Raw genomic sequence first — 16,114 nt, 5'->3', positions numbered from 1 at the left:
TTTAGTTTTCCTATGACAAACATGTTTTCTCACTTCTTCAAATTATAGTTCATGACTACCACGTTTGCATCTGATATTTTGGCATCTGCTCTTCTATTACTGCGTTCAATTCACTCTTAAAATTGGATGTAATTCAATAATGTACTTGCACGGGGTGAGAGGTCCTGGTGAGTAGGGACTCTTCACTCCCGCGAGGCGGGCGTGCATGCGCACTTGAGTTCACGCAAAGTATCTGATCATATTGCGTGGCGTTCACCCTTGCACCTGCCACATAGCGCCTACTGAAGACGCAATATTCAACATAGCAATGTACATGAGCACACTGTCATCTAGACAACGCAGTTGCAGCGCATTTCAGCCTTACACTAACATAAACAAAATGTTGCGAATATAAATCACAGACGTTTATAAAACATCGTTTCAACGTACAAAAATGGGAATTTTGACAGTACCAACAATATTATTTTCACGTAAACTGGAGCAATCTCAACCTCTACTGGAGGTGTTGAATCTCCAAGTGACACATTTAATGTCCGTCCAGGCAATGTTCGTGGTTTATGGGGCTTTCATGCGCCGGGACGTCAAGCAATATGTTAAGACATGCCATGATTACCAAAGACCCAAGGCAGCGTCAGTGCGTTCCACTAGCTGGTCACACCATGTTGATCTATACAGCTCACGTTTCAGCAGACTAACGTGGATTTGTCTGTGCCGTTCCCACGGTTCAGGACCGGTAACCGCTGGACCACTGCTCCCCTGTACTACCTGACGCAATAGAGCGAAATCCGGTGCCCGAGCGAGGTGCTGCGAATTTCTTTGCGAATTTCTTTGCGACTTTCATTGTCGATGACAATGTACTATATCTAAGCTGCTTGAGCAGTCATGATGCAACCGACAGGGGTGCAGTATTTGCAGCGCACTTCATCAGCAATAAACCGGTGCCCAATGACACTCTTCACTGAAAAGCCACGGCACACCATTTCCAAACAAACGGCTCACTGAGCGACTAAACAAAAACATAGCTAAGTCTATTTTTATCAATCTTTAGATCGACCAGAGAAAATGAGGTGACGCCATTCCACGCCAATGTTCTACTGGAGCATCGCTGCACTTTATCAAAGAGCCGGCTTCCGTCCTCCATGCTTCCTGCTTGTGTCCGACGCTTCAATAGTGTTGAACGCCATTCGTTTACCCAATCACCCCCCCCCCCCCCGCCATTGTGCGAATACTGCCGTGTTCCTTCTACACAACACCCACCGTGGTTGCTTAATGACCATGGCATTACGCTGCTCAGCACGACGTCGCCAGATTAAATGCCAGCCAAGCAGCTCCGTTTTAAAGTGGGCGGCATGGAGGAATACCAGTGTATGATGTGCATTGGGTGGATGGTAATGAATAGGAGGCAGTCAAATTTATTTTCTATTGCATTAATACGCATTTTTGCGTTACAGCAACATGGTTGTGACGCGCAAAACTCGCCAATATAATCTATTTAGCCTGATGCACCGAAAATCTCGTCAACTTGCTGTGAAAACATGTCTGCCGTCAACAGCACAACGACGGAAACTGGTCCAACCACCGTCACCAAGATATGACGGCCTACCTTTGTTATAAAGTTTGGGTGTGCAGTACAATCAAGCAGCGCTGTTAAGTAATTAATTATTCCTTTATCTGGTTCTGCAAGGACTTAGCGACATCTCCTATGAGATTCTTAGTGAAGGGAAACGCGCCAACCACTGCTCCTGTCGCTAACTTGAATTTCACGTCATTAACGCCTTATCATCCCTGCTGACAGCGCCATTCAGTACTTGCTACCTGTACCTCCATCGTGGTCCATTGTGACCTTTCTACTAGGTCTATCCTGTTAGAATTAGGAGGCTGCTTTCAGGAAAGGTTGAAATGCCAACTACCTGTGTAGGACACCGAACACATGGGAATGCTACACAGCGCAATCAAGCAATGGTGTTGTACCCTGATGAAGACAACGACCACGGCAACGCTATCAGTGGTTTGATATCTTTATGGCATCGCCTGTTACAAAATCTTATTTTAAGCAAAACAATTCCGATTCCTCATAGATCCCTCAATCAGGAAAGGAAGACAGCGCTTTACAAACGACTCTCCAGCGCAACACGCTTACGTGCTTGTAGAGCAAGTTAGCAGACAAACAAACACTGGCTTAGCGACTGAACGTTCTTCCGAACATGCTGGAACGTTTCTCCACTCAAAACTCCAAGACGGCTCAACGAAGTTGGTCGCAGCGCCACCTCTAAATAGAAGTGGTCACCTCGACGATAATTGAGAAGGGTACCACCTTCAATGGAGGGGCCGTGCTATGCTCATCTCCTTGTATAGGAGAAACAACTTCGGGGTCAGTGAATAAGAGGGTAATTTTTCGCATCGGTGCTATTGGCTAGTATTTTTACAGTTCCGTTTTAGCACCGTAGCAGGCCTCCATACGAAATAGAATACCAGGGACGGAAAATGTTCCATGACCATGTCGGTGCTTTCGTGGCTATGAAGCTTTGAACATGACGTGTCGCTTTGGGTTTCTGGCTGCAGAACTTTAATTTCCTTAGGGGCCGCTGGCGAAAGCAGTAGTGTACAGTACTTTAGCTGCATGTTAAAGAATCCCACACTGTCGAAAGTTATACACATGTAGCCTCCCGCAAAAGCAAATTTGGCGGGTTCCTTAGTGACAATAAATTCTACCATTATTGTTTCAATTCCGTCCAGAAACCGGAGTATGCGCATCTACTGCAAGCAAACAACGCGGGGCCTGTTTCATACACCAGCGCTTTTATGTAGGACTGCGAGACGACTCACGTCAAACAGAGGCTGTGGCTTGTAGCGGTCACGCGGTAGCGGTTTGATTTAAATTTATTGGCCTATCTCTCAAACTCCCTGCACAACAAAAAAGTAGCATCAGTGGATCCTCTGCATCTAATGTGTTGTACCGAAAAAACATGCCTGTATTGGTCGAGAGGCAGCTCCCTTCCGTATGTGAGCCGCATATCGCCTTATTCTCGGTTTTAGATCAGTTTTCCTGGTGGTGAAGAAATTTATCAATCACGTGGTAGTCGTGAGTTAGACATTTTAAAGTGCAGGGGTCGTATTCTTTGTCCTTTAGACCTTGAGACATCTTATCTGGCGTGACGTCACGTCTAGTGCTGCATTTAAACTGGAGCGCCGGATGCATTCTAAATGATCTTGCGGAGCACCTCCCATCGTTAGTGCTGATAACTTTCCACTTCTTATGTAATACTACTTTTACTAGGTGACAAATGAAGGTGACAAATGAGAAAATACTACTGGTGGCAGGACACGGTCCGACTTACGTTGCGCGCGCTCAGAATTTACGAATAATAAACGCTGGCGTTATACCTGCCTAAAACCTGATATGACAGTAGGCGCATCGTAATGAGAGACTCAGTAATAATTAGGGCCACCTAGAGTTCATTTACGTGCCTCAATGCCAAAGCACACAAGAGCTTTCACATTAGGCCCCCATTGAAATGAGGCCACCACTGACGGAATTGAACCGGCGACCTCTAGCTCAGAAGCCGAAGGCGGCAGCCCAACGCCACAGCCCTTGGGCTACCGCAGCGGGTGCGCTTGGAACGTCAGCTGTCAGAGCTTTCCTGGGTTTACCGTACAATGAAACTTCGGCAGTAATGGACTCCTGTTATCTTTCTTGATGGTCACGGCTCAGTCCAATAACACATACGTTAACGAATGCTCAGTAAAACAATGCGTGCTATAACTAATAAGTGGCATTCTATTAAATCAGCGATCAGAGACTTGGTCAAAGGCCGCACATCATAACATGCCACAGGTCCGGCGCATGTATGCATGTAACCAACCTTTATGCAGGTGGTACTGCTGAGGGTCATTTTCAGTGTTTCGCTGACCATGTTACCTGTACACACCTACGCCTACAAAAATGATCCAAATCATGCAGAAAACCTACGAGTAAAATAGCTTCATTCAATTCAATGTGGAAGCTTTAGGCTGTTAATATAAGTGGAAAATTTAACAGAAATGCAATCGAGGTTCAACAAGTTTGATGTCATTTCTGGGAGGTATAAGTAAGGTGTAAGTTTTACTGTCAGAAATACCATGCCGCTTCTGAAAAACAAGCTGTGTGTACGAGCGAGGTTACTGCAAGCGTGGATTGCAATGGTACTCTCGCCTGCATTTCGAGTTTGCTCACTCACGTTTTTGTGGAATTGGCGCAAACAGAGCGTTTTGTTGACGTAGTGCTCGGTTGATTCACGTGAGAACCAATCCCTCTTTTTGGCGTTCTCATCATACTTTGAACCATTGACGTCGTAGCCATGCATCATCTCGTGCCCCATTATCTGTCACAAAACAAGCATAGGCAATGGTGAACAATTTTGAACAGTGAACAATGGTTACACCATACGTGTATGGCTCTTTACAGCTCTATAGGCAACAGCAGCCACGCGAATGTGAGGCTGGAACTGTCGCTACGCAATTACTGGTTAAATGATGTTGCTGCGGCATTGTCTGCTGGTCAGCTTGCCTTCTGATAGCGCTGCGATTTCGGTATCACGAGAATCACAGTCTGAAAATTCTCTAGTCCTTTAAGTCTGCGATCAGTTACAATACTGCCACTCAGGCTCTGGAATCATCCGCTTGTCAAAGCAGCTCAACACGTTACCGTTTAAAATTTTCAGTCAGCTGCAGAGAGCCGAGAATGCTGACGCTTCTTCCGGGGATGTATGAACAATACCTCTGCTCTCTGTAGCGCAAATTCGTCCCATATGTGATCACTGGCATTCGGATTGATAAAGGCGCACCTGCAGCTAATGATAAGAGTAAGGCATCAAAGCATCGTGACCTGCATTTCTGCAGTCCTATTTCTTTTTGTTTACCATTTGTTCAAAAGAGATTCTACCGTTTACTTGGCCTTTTGCGCACGTTATACTTGAACGCCACGAAAGTCACCCGGAAACTGCAGAAACCGCGCCAAGTCTTCGGCCTTCCAAAGCGCGGAGTGTTGCACTAGGCATTACGTATTTTATGCAAGAAAAACAGCTCTTTTTTGCATAATTCACGAAGTAGCGAGTATCCCGTCCTAATAATGCGCATACTCACCGTGCCCAGACTACCGTAGTTGAAGGAAGCAGGACCCTCAGCGAAAAGAATGTCGGGAAGCAGAATCAATGGGAGGATGACCATCGTGTTATACAAGGGCAAGTACGCTGCGGTCACCTGGGCAGACATATTCAGCAACATCGTTGTGTCGCCCCAAGTTTGGTGAATGGCGGCTGCTGTGGCCTGTCGAAAAGCTTTGAAGAACCGGTCGGTGGGCAAGTCGGGAAAGCTCGCTGTGTCAAGAGATGTACCACCCGTAAGAAAGAGGAAAAAGACATAAAAGGGATTTTCTGTCGTTGTTTTTACTCAACGGAATCTGCTAATTGCCACTAGCCTACAGAACCAGGCTGATCCTTGACTTAAATTACTTTAAGCGGGTATTGTTTTGACAATGGAAATTATAATCGACGGACTAAGATAAATTTGCTGCGAATATTTGAAACTAGTACCTTTACGGCGCCCCTTATAATGTGCCAGATGTAGCTGGTCTGGTTTAAGGACACCCTACTTGGAATAAATTTTGAAAATGACACCAGCTTCGAGATAAATGTTCACAAAATGCGCCCCCAAATGCAATAGCACTGCAGGCATTATATTGACTAACTGCAAAAACACATATTTTGCCAGAATTGTCGAGCAACATTGTACTTTACTGCATGTTTTCCACAAATGGGGGTTGCCAGTTTCAAGATTCTCTCCAAGTGGATGTGCCTTGAAACCTGACTGAGACCTATTTAGAAAGGTCAATATGTGCCCGAAGCATTTACTTTTAAAATTTATTAGTATAAACAACTGAGGATCGTTTTTATGAAGTCCGACTACCGAGATGCCTGCAAACACGGAAATAACAACCACTGGAATATTTTTATTGAAATTTGTTGTATTTTCATGATAAGTTAAATTATCATAATGCCAGAAAGGAAAATGGTTATTTACGACCGGAAATGTTTACAGAAATCGCCCACGATATTATAGTTTATAAATACGCAGAAATTTGGAAGTTCCAAGCCATTGTAGTCCTGTCCATTTCATTAGTTAGAGCATCTAAGATGTGTAAACCTGCGTCGGCTTCGTATGGCGCGCCCGAGCATGGCCGCATGGTCACTATTTGATTGCGATACTCAATGCGTAAAGTCAGGCGCCCAAGGGCAATAGTTTCGTGTGCGTCGCATAGTTGGCATTGATGAGAGATGTAGTGCGAGGGAGAATTAGATTGTTGCAGCAGCCGCTCTTTCTCACGCCAGCGCTTCGATAGCTAGTGTCCGCGAACCTCGAGTGAATGCTTTTATGTCCTCCTGTGCACGCGTGACATGATGCCTAACAATTTAGTTAGTAAGCAAAGGTTAATTAATTTATACGGCCCAATAAACTACTATACCAAGTTTATACGGCTGTGTAATTATTTACTTTTACTTTGTTCAATAAGTGATGGAGAATTTACAGTCATGAATTTTCCCTTCGTGCTTTCACTGACGGAATGCTATAAGAATTCAGTAGTTCTTAAGACTCAAAAGCAGAACGTTTCTTATTGACAAACCATACAATGTGCCAGTAAATTTGTTCAAACCTTAGTGCAACGTTTTAGTGACGGTTAACCACAATGGCAGAACGCAAATCACAAAACTAACAACTTGTACGGTGAACCTGTGTATGTCAAAACAAGTAGCAGAAAGATAGCGGCGAGCACATTCGTTGAATGCCGAAATATCCGCTCATAAAGCGCGCTGGCTTTTAACGATCGCTAGTCGGTAGTTCCAGCGTAATCGCTGGTGCTCGCCTACCTTTTGAAAGTACAGCACCATTGGCGTCCCGCAAGCAATCTGATTACTCAAAGTTCGGCGACTACATAGACAGCTGATAGAATCAACGGTAACATTTGAGTAAGTTCCCAATTATGCAGTTGCTCCTTGCGCTGAGTGACATTATGTTGTTAACGTTGTTGTTGTTATCTTGGTCATCTGTTTTCTTGCGATATATTTTTACTCAGTGTTTGCACAGTTGAACACTGCCGCACGACTGGAAGACGGCGAAGGTGATTCCATTCCACGAGTCTGGTGATATTCATAATCCTTTAGACTAACGACCGATCTCCTTAACTTCTATTCCATGCAAGATATTAGACCACATAGTCTACTGCAACATTGTTAGTTTTCTCATGTCTATTAACTATTTTACGTGACAGCAGCGTAGTTTTTGTCAACATTATTCTTGTGAGACACAATCACTAACCTTTACTAATCATTTCTCTTCCACTTTACATCGAGCTTGAGTAATTGGCTGCTTCTTCTTTGACTTGGCCAAAGGTTTTTACACCACTTCACATCAACTACTATTGCTTAAATTTAGCACGCTCCATCTTGATTACAACTTGCTTAAATAAACTGAATGTTTCTTGCAGAATGGAACACAGTATGTTTCTGTTAATGATCATGACTCTAAGTCGTGCTATGTAACATCGAGAGTTCCTTAGGGGTCAGTCGTTGGGCTTCTTGTTTTTCTAATTTATATTAATGACCTGCCTGATTCTGTTACTTCTAATATAAGGCTCTTACAGACGACTGTGCTCTGTACCGCGTAATTTATAATGAGTCTGACTTCTCCGTTCTTCAATCGGACCATTATAAAATTTCCTTTTGGTGTGATACAGGTCTTATGAAACTAAACATTATCAAATTTAAAGCAATGAGAGTGTCTCGAAAAATTGACCACTACTCAAGGCATTGATTTTAGCGGTTGCCCTCTTCAGTTCGTCGACAGCTACAAATATCTAGGCATCTATATCACTAAAAAATGTGTCTTGGCAGCACCATATCGACCATGGTATCAACAAAGCTAACACTACTCTTGGTTTTTTTCGCCGGAATTCCCGCCTTGCTTTCGTTCCGTTGAAACTATTACTATATAAAACACTCTGGCGGTTTTAAAATCGAGGAAGCTTCACCCATATGGGACCCGCACACTAACTCACTAACACAGTCCTTAGAATCACTTCAAAACCGCTGATCTAGGTTTATCCTAACTACTATCGCTCTGCCGGCGTATCTACATTGAAGCAACAAATTGACCTACCTCTTGTTTCTACTAGACGTAGAATTTTACGCTTATGTCTGTTTCATAAAAATATACTACACTAACGATGACTTAAAAATGGCACTTTTTTCGCCTCTAAGCTATTCGTGATACCGTATTGATCATCGAATGAAGGTTGGGGTGCCTCGGTGTAAAAGCAATGCATACCTCGAAGCCTTCCTTCCGAAAACAAATCAAGACTGGAATCACATACGCGCCTCCATTGTCGCGATTACAGGTCATGATGCGTTGAAGTCAGCCTTCTGTGATCATGTACTGCCTCTTTAGCCATTTCTTTTACTGTTGTCACTCCTCTCTGTAATGCATGCACGGCGTTGAGAGAAAACAAATGAAATGAAAGGAAAGAAATATAAAATCAAGTCTCAAAGGTTGTTAGCAAGCGTAGAATCGCTTGCTTGAGACGGACCACGTGGCTATCTGCAGGACGCACTCGACGGCTTTGTTATTGCGTAATGCTGTCCGAGATGACCAGTATAGTGCACCAATACGTCGGAGTAGCCTGCATGGTCCAAAACAACTTCGAAGCAGTTCGTTCCGGCCGGTGTACCGAAGTACAATCCCAGACACGGTCACCACTCTGGCATTTCAAAAAGCGTGGTCGATGGTAATAATGTCGGCTGTCAGTCCTTTGCTGGTGTGTGATGCGCGCGCGGGTGTGAGGGCAGGCTTCGACGTGCTGGGTATTTACGGTTAAGTCAAGGTTGTCTTCATTGGTGATGTGCTGTAGCATACCGTCAAGCGTCATCGCCGGGTTCCTTCCGCAAAGCAGCTTGAATGGCGTCATCTGCGTTTCTTCTTCCACTGCCTAGTTGCGAGCGAAGCTCAAGCATGGAATGACGGCATCCCACGTCTTCAGTTCGACATCGACGTCCATTGCCAACATGTCGTCGAGCGTCTTATTTAGGCGTTTAGTAAGACAATATCTTTGCAATTGCTATGTGATCATTCTCCTCGGTCTGGTCTGTCGGTGTTTCCGTATTACTTGAGTCAGCCCCGACGTAAAAGCCCTTCCACTATCTTTGATCAGTACATCTGGAGCACAAAGTCATTGCGCGATGTTCTCGAAGAAAAAAAATTAGTTACTTTAGCCGCACTGTCATTGGGCAGAGCTCGCGGTTCAGCAGGCCTTGACGTAGTAAGTGACATCAGCAGTGAGCCGTGGCCAGTAATGCGTCTACTATATCCCTGAAATAGTGCAGGAAAATCAGAGTGACGAGTGGTCGTGTAGGGCGTGCAGAACTTCTGTCCCCAGTGCTGATGGCACAACGAGAAGCTAGTTGGCGCGGTCTGGCGAGAAATACCTTTTCACGAGGACGTCGTTTCGCATTTAACTGAAGTATAATCTGCGCCTAAATAGGCTTGGTACAAAGTCGGTGTTGCCTTCCAAATATTCATCAAGGCTTCTTAAATTCAGGATCGCATTCTGCAGCTCGGCGAAATTATCTGCGCGTATTGTTCCTAAGAAGGCTTCCTAGTCTTGGTCGGCTTGCAGGTGCACGTATATGGGGGCGCGAGACAGACAGCATCAGAGTGTTCTCATCACGACTTGTAAACTACGGCGAGGAAGTCAAATGCTGGGATTGTTACCCAGTACCTGCGCCGGATATCACGTTTTAGTGACGGTGAACAACCGTCGTGAAACAACTCATACACGAAACTAGCTGTTTAGTGCGGAAACCTGCTGCCCGGTAGAACATTTAGCACAATAACTGCGGCTAGCACACTCGTCCATCGTCGGAATCTGGTCGTCGGGTGAAGCCCATCGGCTTTTCTACATGTGTCGTCAAAGTTTGCAGGGCAATTACTGGTGCTCACATAGCTTCAGAAAGTACAAAGCTATTCTCATCATGCATGCAATAGATTGCACAAAGTTCGGCAAGAACATAGGCAACAGATAGAATGGGCGATAACATTCAAGTAATTTACAAATAATATAGGCTTATCGTCCAGAGCGATAATTTTCGGCTCCTAGCAGGCGAAATACACTCCGCAAAAAAAAAAAGAACTTGGAGGACGCTTAAGCTTCGCCTTCAAGAATGGAACGCGATAGCGTTATCGCACCTCCTTCGCACCGCCCACTCATTCGCTTGGCATGCTCTTGAGTCACACAAAGACATAGTTTTCATATTGTCACGTGGTAGTGACGTTAAAGAACACAGTAGCAGTACTGTGAAAGACAAAACTAGCTTTTATTCGGCGAACCTGTGCCCACAAAACAGGCTACACTTAAAGCCCAACGATAGCGGCGAACACAGTCGGCGATCGTCGAAAATCTGATCAGCGGGTCAAGCGTGTCGGCTTTTATACTGCAGTCGTCGAATGTTCCAGACTAATCGTTCGGACCCGCGTGCCTTCCACAAAGTTCTACACCATTCGCGTCACCCGATGAAATCAGATAACACAGGGTACGGCGACAACAGACAGCCGGATAGAAGCATCGGTAACTTTCCAGAAACTTCGGATACATGCAGGCGCAACCAGCGCTGTGCGACTACATTTGTTAGGCGGCGAAACGTGGTCGCCCGATAAAGATAAGTACACGCGTCAATACCCCCCTCTTAACAAGCATCGTCCCGATGCTACGAATATAAGAGTGAAACACAAAAGGACACTTATTAAACATAAGTAAGAAAACAACGAAAAGAAACAAAGTCCAAAGGTCAGTTACGCGAAGTCCCAAAGTTCATTATCGCTGGTAGTACGGCTTGAGTCGCACAACGTGGACTATTTCAGGTCGTGAGCGGCGCCGCTGTGATAGCGAAATGCCGTCTGGGACGACCTCATAGTCCAGTGCCCCAACCCGTCGGATGATCTTGTAGGGTCCGAAAGAGCGACGCAAAATCTTCTCGCTCAGTCCTCGTCAGCGTATAGGGGTCCAAGCCCAAACACGGTCACCGGGCTGGTACTCGACGAAGCGTCGTCGGAGGTTGTAGTGTCGGCTGTCGGTACGCTGCTGGTTCTTGATCCGTAGGCGGGCGAGTTGTCGGGCTTCTTCGGCGCGCTGGAGAAAGGTCGCGACGTCAAGATTCTCTTCGTCGGTGACGTGCGGCAGCATGGCGTCAAACGTCGTCATCGGATTCCTGCCGTAAACCAGCTGAAATGGCGTGTTCTGTGTTCTTTCTTGCACCGCCGTGTTGTAAGCAAAGGTTACGTACGGCAGGACCGCGTCCCACGTCTTGTGCTCGACGTCGACGTACATTGCTAGCATGTCCGCTAGGGTCTTGTTCAGGCGCTCCGTGAGACCATTCGTCTGCGGGTGATAGGCAGTTGTCCTCCTATGGTTTGTATGGCTGTACTGCAGAATTGCTTGGGTGAGCTCTGCTGTAAACGCTGTTCCTCTGTCGGTGATGAGGTCTTCTGGGGCACCATGTCTCAGCAGAATGTTCTCGACGAAAAATTTCGTCACTTCGGCTGCGCTGCCCTTCGGTAGAGCTTTAGCTTCAGCAAAGCGGGTGAGATAGTCCGTCGCCACGACGATCCACTTATTTCCGGATGTTGACGCCGGAAACTGTCCCAACAAATCCATCCCGATCTGCTGAAATGGTCGGTAAGAAGGTTTGATCGGCTGTAGTAATCCTGCTGGCCTTGTCGGTGGTGTCTTGCGTCGCTGACAGGCTCGACATGTCTTGACGTAACGAGTGACGTCGGCGGTCAGACGCGGCCAGTAATATCTTTCCTGTATCCTCGACAGTGTTCGGGAGAATCCGAGGTGCCCAGCGGTTGGATCGTCATGTAGAGCGTGCAGTACTTCTGGACGAAGCGCTGACGGAACAACAAGAAGGTAACTGGCGCGGACTGGTGAGGTCTTTTTTACGAGCTGGTTGTTTCGTAATGTGAACGAAGACAATCTGCGCTTAAATGCCCTAGGTACTACGTCGGTGTTCCCTTCCAAATTCTCGACGTGGCCTTTTAGCTCCGGGTCTGCTCGTTGCTGTTTAGTGAAGTCTTCTGCGCTTATTATTCCGAGGAAGGCATCGTCATCCTCGTCGTCTTCCGGCGGGGGATCGATGGGGGCGCGTGATAGGCAGTCGGCGTCTGAGTGTTTTCGTCCGGACTTGTAGATCACCGTGACGTCATATTCTTGCAGTCTGAGGCTCCACCTCACCAGTCGTCCTGAAGGGTCCTTTAAGTTAGCTAGCCAACACAACGCGTGATGGTCGCTGACGACTTTGAATGGCCTGCCATATAGGTAAGGGCGGAATTTTGCTGTAGCCGAGATGATGGCGAGGCATTCCTTTTCAGTCGTAGAATAATTGCCTTCCGCTTTTGACAGCGACTGGCTAGCATAAGATATCACCCGTTCATGTCCGTCTTTCTTCTGGACTAGGACGGCACCGAGGCCTAGGCTACTGGCGTCAGTGTGGATTTCGGTATCGGCGTCTTCGTCAAAATGTGCGAGTACCGACGGTGACTTCATGCGTCGTTTTAGTTCTTGAAATGCGTCGGCCTGCGGCGTTTGCCATTTGAACAAGACATCAGATTTGGTTAGATGCGTTAGCGGCTCAGCGATGCGTGAAAAGTCCTTGACAAAGCGCCTGTAGTAGGCACACATGCCGAGGAATCTACGCACTGCCTTCTTGTCGATCGGCTGCGGGAACTTTGCGATGGCAGCTGTTTTCTGCGGGTCGGGGCGTACTCCGGATTAGCTGATGACGTGGCCGAGGAACAGAAGCTCATCGTAAACGAAGCGGCACTTTTCTGGCTTCAGAGTCAGCCCTGATGATTTGACGGCCTCTAGTACTGTTGCAAGCCGCCTAAGGTGATCGTCGAAATTTCCGGCGAAGACGACGACGTCATCCAAGTAAACGAGACAGGTCTGCCACTTCAATCCTGCTAAAACCGTGTCCATGACGCGCTGGAACGTTGCAGGCGCCGAGCACAGTCCGAATGGCATAACCTTGAACTCGTAGAGGCCGTCTGGGGTGATGAAGACGGCCTTTTCGCGATCTCTTTCGTCGACTTCTATTTGCCAGTAGCCAGACTTGAGGTCCATCGACGAGAAGTATTTAGCATTGCAGAGCCGATCCAATGCGTCGTCTATTCGTGGGAAGGGGTATACGTCCTTCTTCGTGATCTTGTTCAGACGACGATAATCGACGCAGAAACGTAAGGTTCCGTCCTTTTTCTTCACCAGGACAACAGGAGATGCCCACGGGCTTTTCGACGGCTGGATGATGTCGTCGCGGAGCATTTCGTCGACTTGTTGCCTAATAGCTTCACGCTCTCGCGCCGAAACTCGGTAAGGGCTCTGGCGGAGTGGTTGAGCGCACTCTTCGGTTATTATGCGATGCTTTGCAGCTGGTGTTTGTCGAATCTTCGATGAAGTCGAAAAGCAGTCCTTGTATCGTCGGAGAAGACTTCTGAGCTCTTGCTGCTTGCTTATGGGGAGACTTGGATTTACGTCGAAGTCTGGTTCGGGGACTATGGTCGGCGGGGTAGATGCGGCAGAATCTGAGAGGACTAAGGCATTGCTCGTTTCCACAATTTCCTCGATGTACGCGATTGTCGTGCCCTCGCTGATGTGCTTGAACTCTTGGCTGAAGTTGGTTAGCATCACTTCCGTTTTCCCTCCGCGGAGTCGAGCGATCCCTCTTGCGACGCAAATTTCACAGTCTAGCAGTAGACGTTGGTCAGCCTCGATAACGCCTTCTACGTCGGCACGTGTTTTTGTGCCGACGGAAATGACAATACTGGAGCGAGGCGGGATGCTGACTTGACTTTCGAGCACGTTTAAGGCATGATGACTACGAGAGCTCTCCGGCGGTATTGCTTGATCTTCAGACAGGGTTATCGACTTCGACTTCAGGTCGATGACTGCGCCGTGTTGGTTTAGGAAGTCCATGCCGAGAATGACGTCGCGTGAACACTGTTGGATGATAACGAAGGTGGCAGGGTAAGTCGGGTCATGAATGGTAATTCTTGCCGTGCAGATTCCAGTCGGCGTAATCAGGTGTCCTCCAGCGGTCCGAATTTGAGGGCCTTCCCATGCAGTCTTAACCTTCTTCAACTGGGCGGCGATGTGTCTACTCATGACGGAGTAATCAGCCCCTGTGTCCACTAAGGCGGTAACTGCGTGGCCGTCGAGAAGCACATCGAGGTCGGTGGTTCTTTGTCTTGCGTTACAGTTAGGTCGTGGCGGCGGATCCAGGCTGTGTCGCGTCGACCTGTGGCTGGTATGGGACGTCGTCAGGTCGTCTTTCGTCGTCGTATTCTTTGCTTTCACACTTCGTCGGGACGGCGGCGTGTCGGTATGTCGTCGACGTAGTTTCTTCGGCGTCTTCGGCGTCTTCGTCGGCGGCGGAGGATCTTCGTCAGTTCGACGAACAGCAACCGCACCTCCATCGGTTGCTGCTTTTAGTTTTCCGGATATGGACTCACGGATCGGCCCCGGGCTGGGCCAGTGTATGCTCGGCGCTGCGGCGACAGGTAGCGGCCTGGTGATGGTGAACGCGACGGCCGTCGAGAGCTCCACTGAGTAGCGGCGAGGTTGTTGGCGACATCGCGAGGGCGTTCACCTTGCTGCGGGCGTGGAGCGTTGACGGCGAAACCTCGCAGTCCCATCTCCCGGTATGGGCATCGTCGGTAGACGTGGCCGGCTTCGCCGCAGTGGTAGCAGAGCGGGCGGTGGTCGGGGGTGCGCGAAACGTTCGTCTTCCTCGCGTAGGTGCGCTGGGCGACGGGTGGTCGTGCTGGCGGCGGCGGCGGCGGACGACGGAACTGCGGCGTGACAGGGCCCTGGCGCGGTCGTGGCGGGGGGCCTTGACGGCGTGCGACGGCGGCGTAGGTCATCGCTTCTGGCTGGGGCTGCGGTAATTGAGCTTGCACTTCAGGAGCTCCCAGCGATCGCTGAACCTCATCTTTCACGATGTCAGCGATCGAGGCTACTTGAAGTTGCGACGAATTCAAGACCTTGCGGAGTTCTTCGCGCACAATGGCCCTTATGGTCTCTTGGAGATCAACCGAGCCCAGCGCTTGGATGGCGCACTGAGGCGTGAGAACTTGGCGGTTATATTGCCTAGTGTGCATTTCTAACGTTTTCTCAATCGTCGTAGCCTCTGTGAGGAACTCAGCTACGGTCTTCGGTGGGTTTCGGATTAGTCCTGCGAAAAGTTCTTGCTTTACGCCTCGCATCAAGAAACCCACTTTTTTCTCTTCGGACATTTCCGGGTCGGCGTGCCGGAAAAGACGGGTCATCTCTTCTGTGAAGATAGCGATGGTCTCATTGGGTAGTTGGCCTCGGGTTTCCAGCAGAACTTCGGCCCTTTCTTTTCGGACAACGCTCGTGAACGTGCTCAGGAAGTTACTGCGGAACAGGTCCCATGTTGCTAGGGTGGACTCCCGGTTCTCGAACCAAGTCCTCGCGGCATCTTCCAAGGAGAAGTACGCGTGTCGTAGCTTATCTTCAGAGGTCCAGTTATTGAAGGTCGAGATCCTTTCGAAGGTTTCGAGCCAGGTTTCGGGATCCTCCGACGTAGCTCCACGGAAGGTAGGGGGCTCTCTCGGTTGTTGAAGAACGATGGGTGAGACTGGGGCAGCCATGGTGGTTGTCTTGGCCACAATCTTCTTGGTGTTCTCAGGTAGAAGTCCGTGCTCCGGGGCCAGCTGTTGTAGACGACGGCTTACTCGATGGTCCGTGACTACGTTGGTGCTTGCTCTCTTTACGGTCCGGGCTTGGATCACGGCTTGTCGGGGGCGTCCGGTACATGGACCAAAAGCACCTCCACCAGATGTCACGTGGTAGTGACGTTAAAGAACAGAGTAGCAGTACTGTGAAAGACAAAACTAGCTTTTATTGGGCGAACCTGTGCCCACAAAACAGGCTACACTTAAAGCACAACGATAGCGGCGAACACAGTCGGCGATCATCGAAAATCTGATCAGCGGGTCAAGCGTGTCGGCTTTT

At 48.2% G+C, this 16,114-nt stretch overlaps 1 protein-coding gene across 1 annotated transcript in view; it reads right to left on the bottom strand.

The window, feature by feature from the left end:
• Window positions 1-16,114, bottom strand: part of LOC129386298 (endothelin-converting enzyme 1-like) — a 46,792-nt gene that overhangs the window by 15,932 nt on the left and 14,746 nt on the right. The window contains exons 2-3 of the mRNA XM_055074120.1: window positions 5,122-5,354; window positions 4,218-4,361 (exon numbers count right to left, since the gene is read on the bottom strand). Of these exons, the coding sequence (XP_054930095.1) occupies window positions 4,218-4,361; window positions 5,122-5,354 (377 nt within the window). The remainder of the gene's footprint in view (window positions 1-4,217; window positions 4,362-5,121; window positions 5,355-16,114) is intronic.

This window comes from Dermacentor andersoni, chromosome 3 (genome assembly GCF_023375885.2).
Source record: "Dermacentor andersoni chromosome 3, qqDerAnde1_hic_scaffold, whole genome shotgun sequence".
Classification (NCBI taxonomy): Eukaryota; Metazoa; Arthropoda; class Arachnida; order Ixodida; family Ixodidae; genus Dermacentor; species Dermacentor andersoni.
This window is presented reverse-complemented; position numbering and strand designations above follow the sequence as displayed.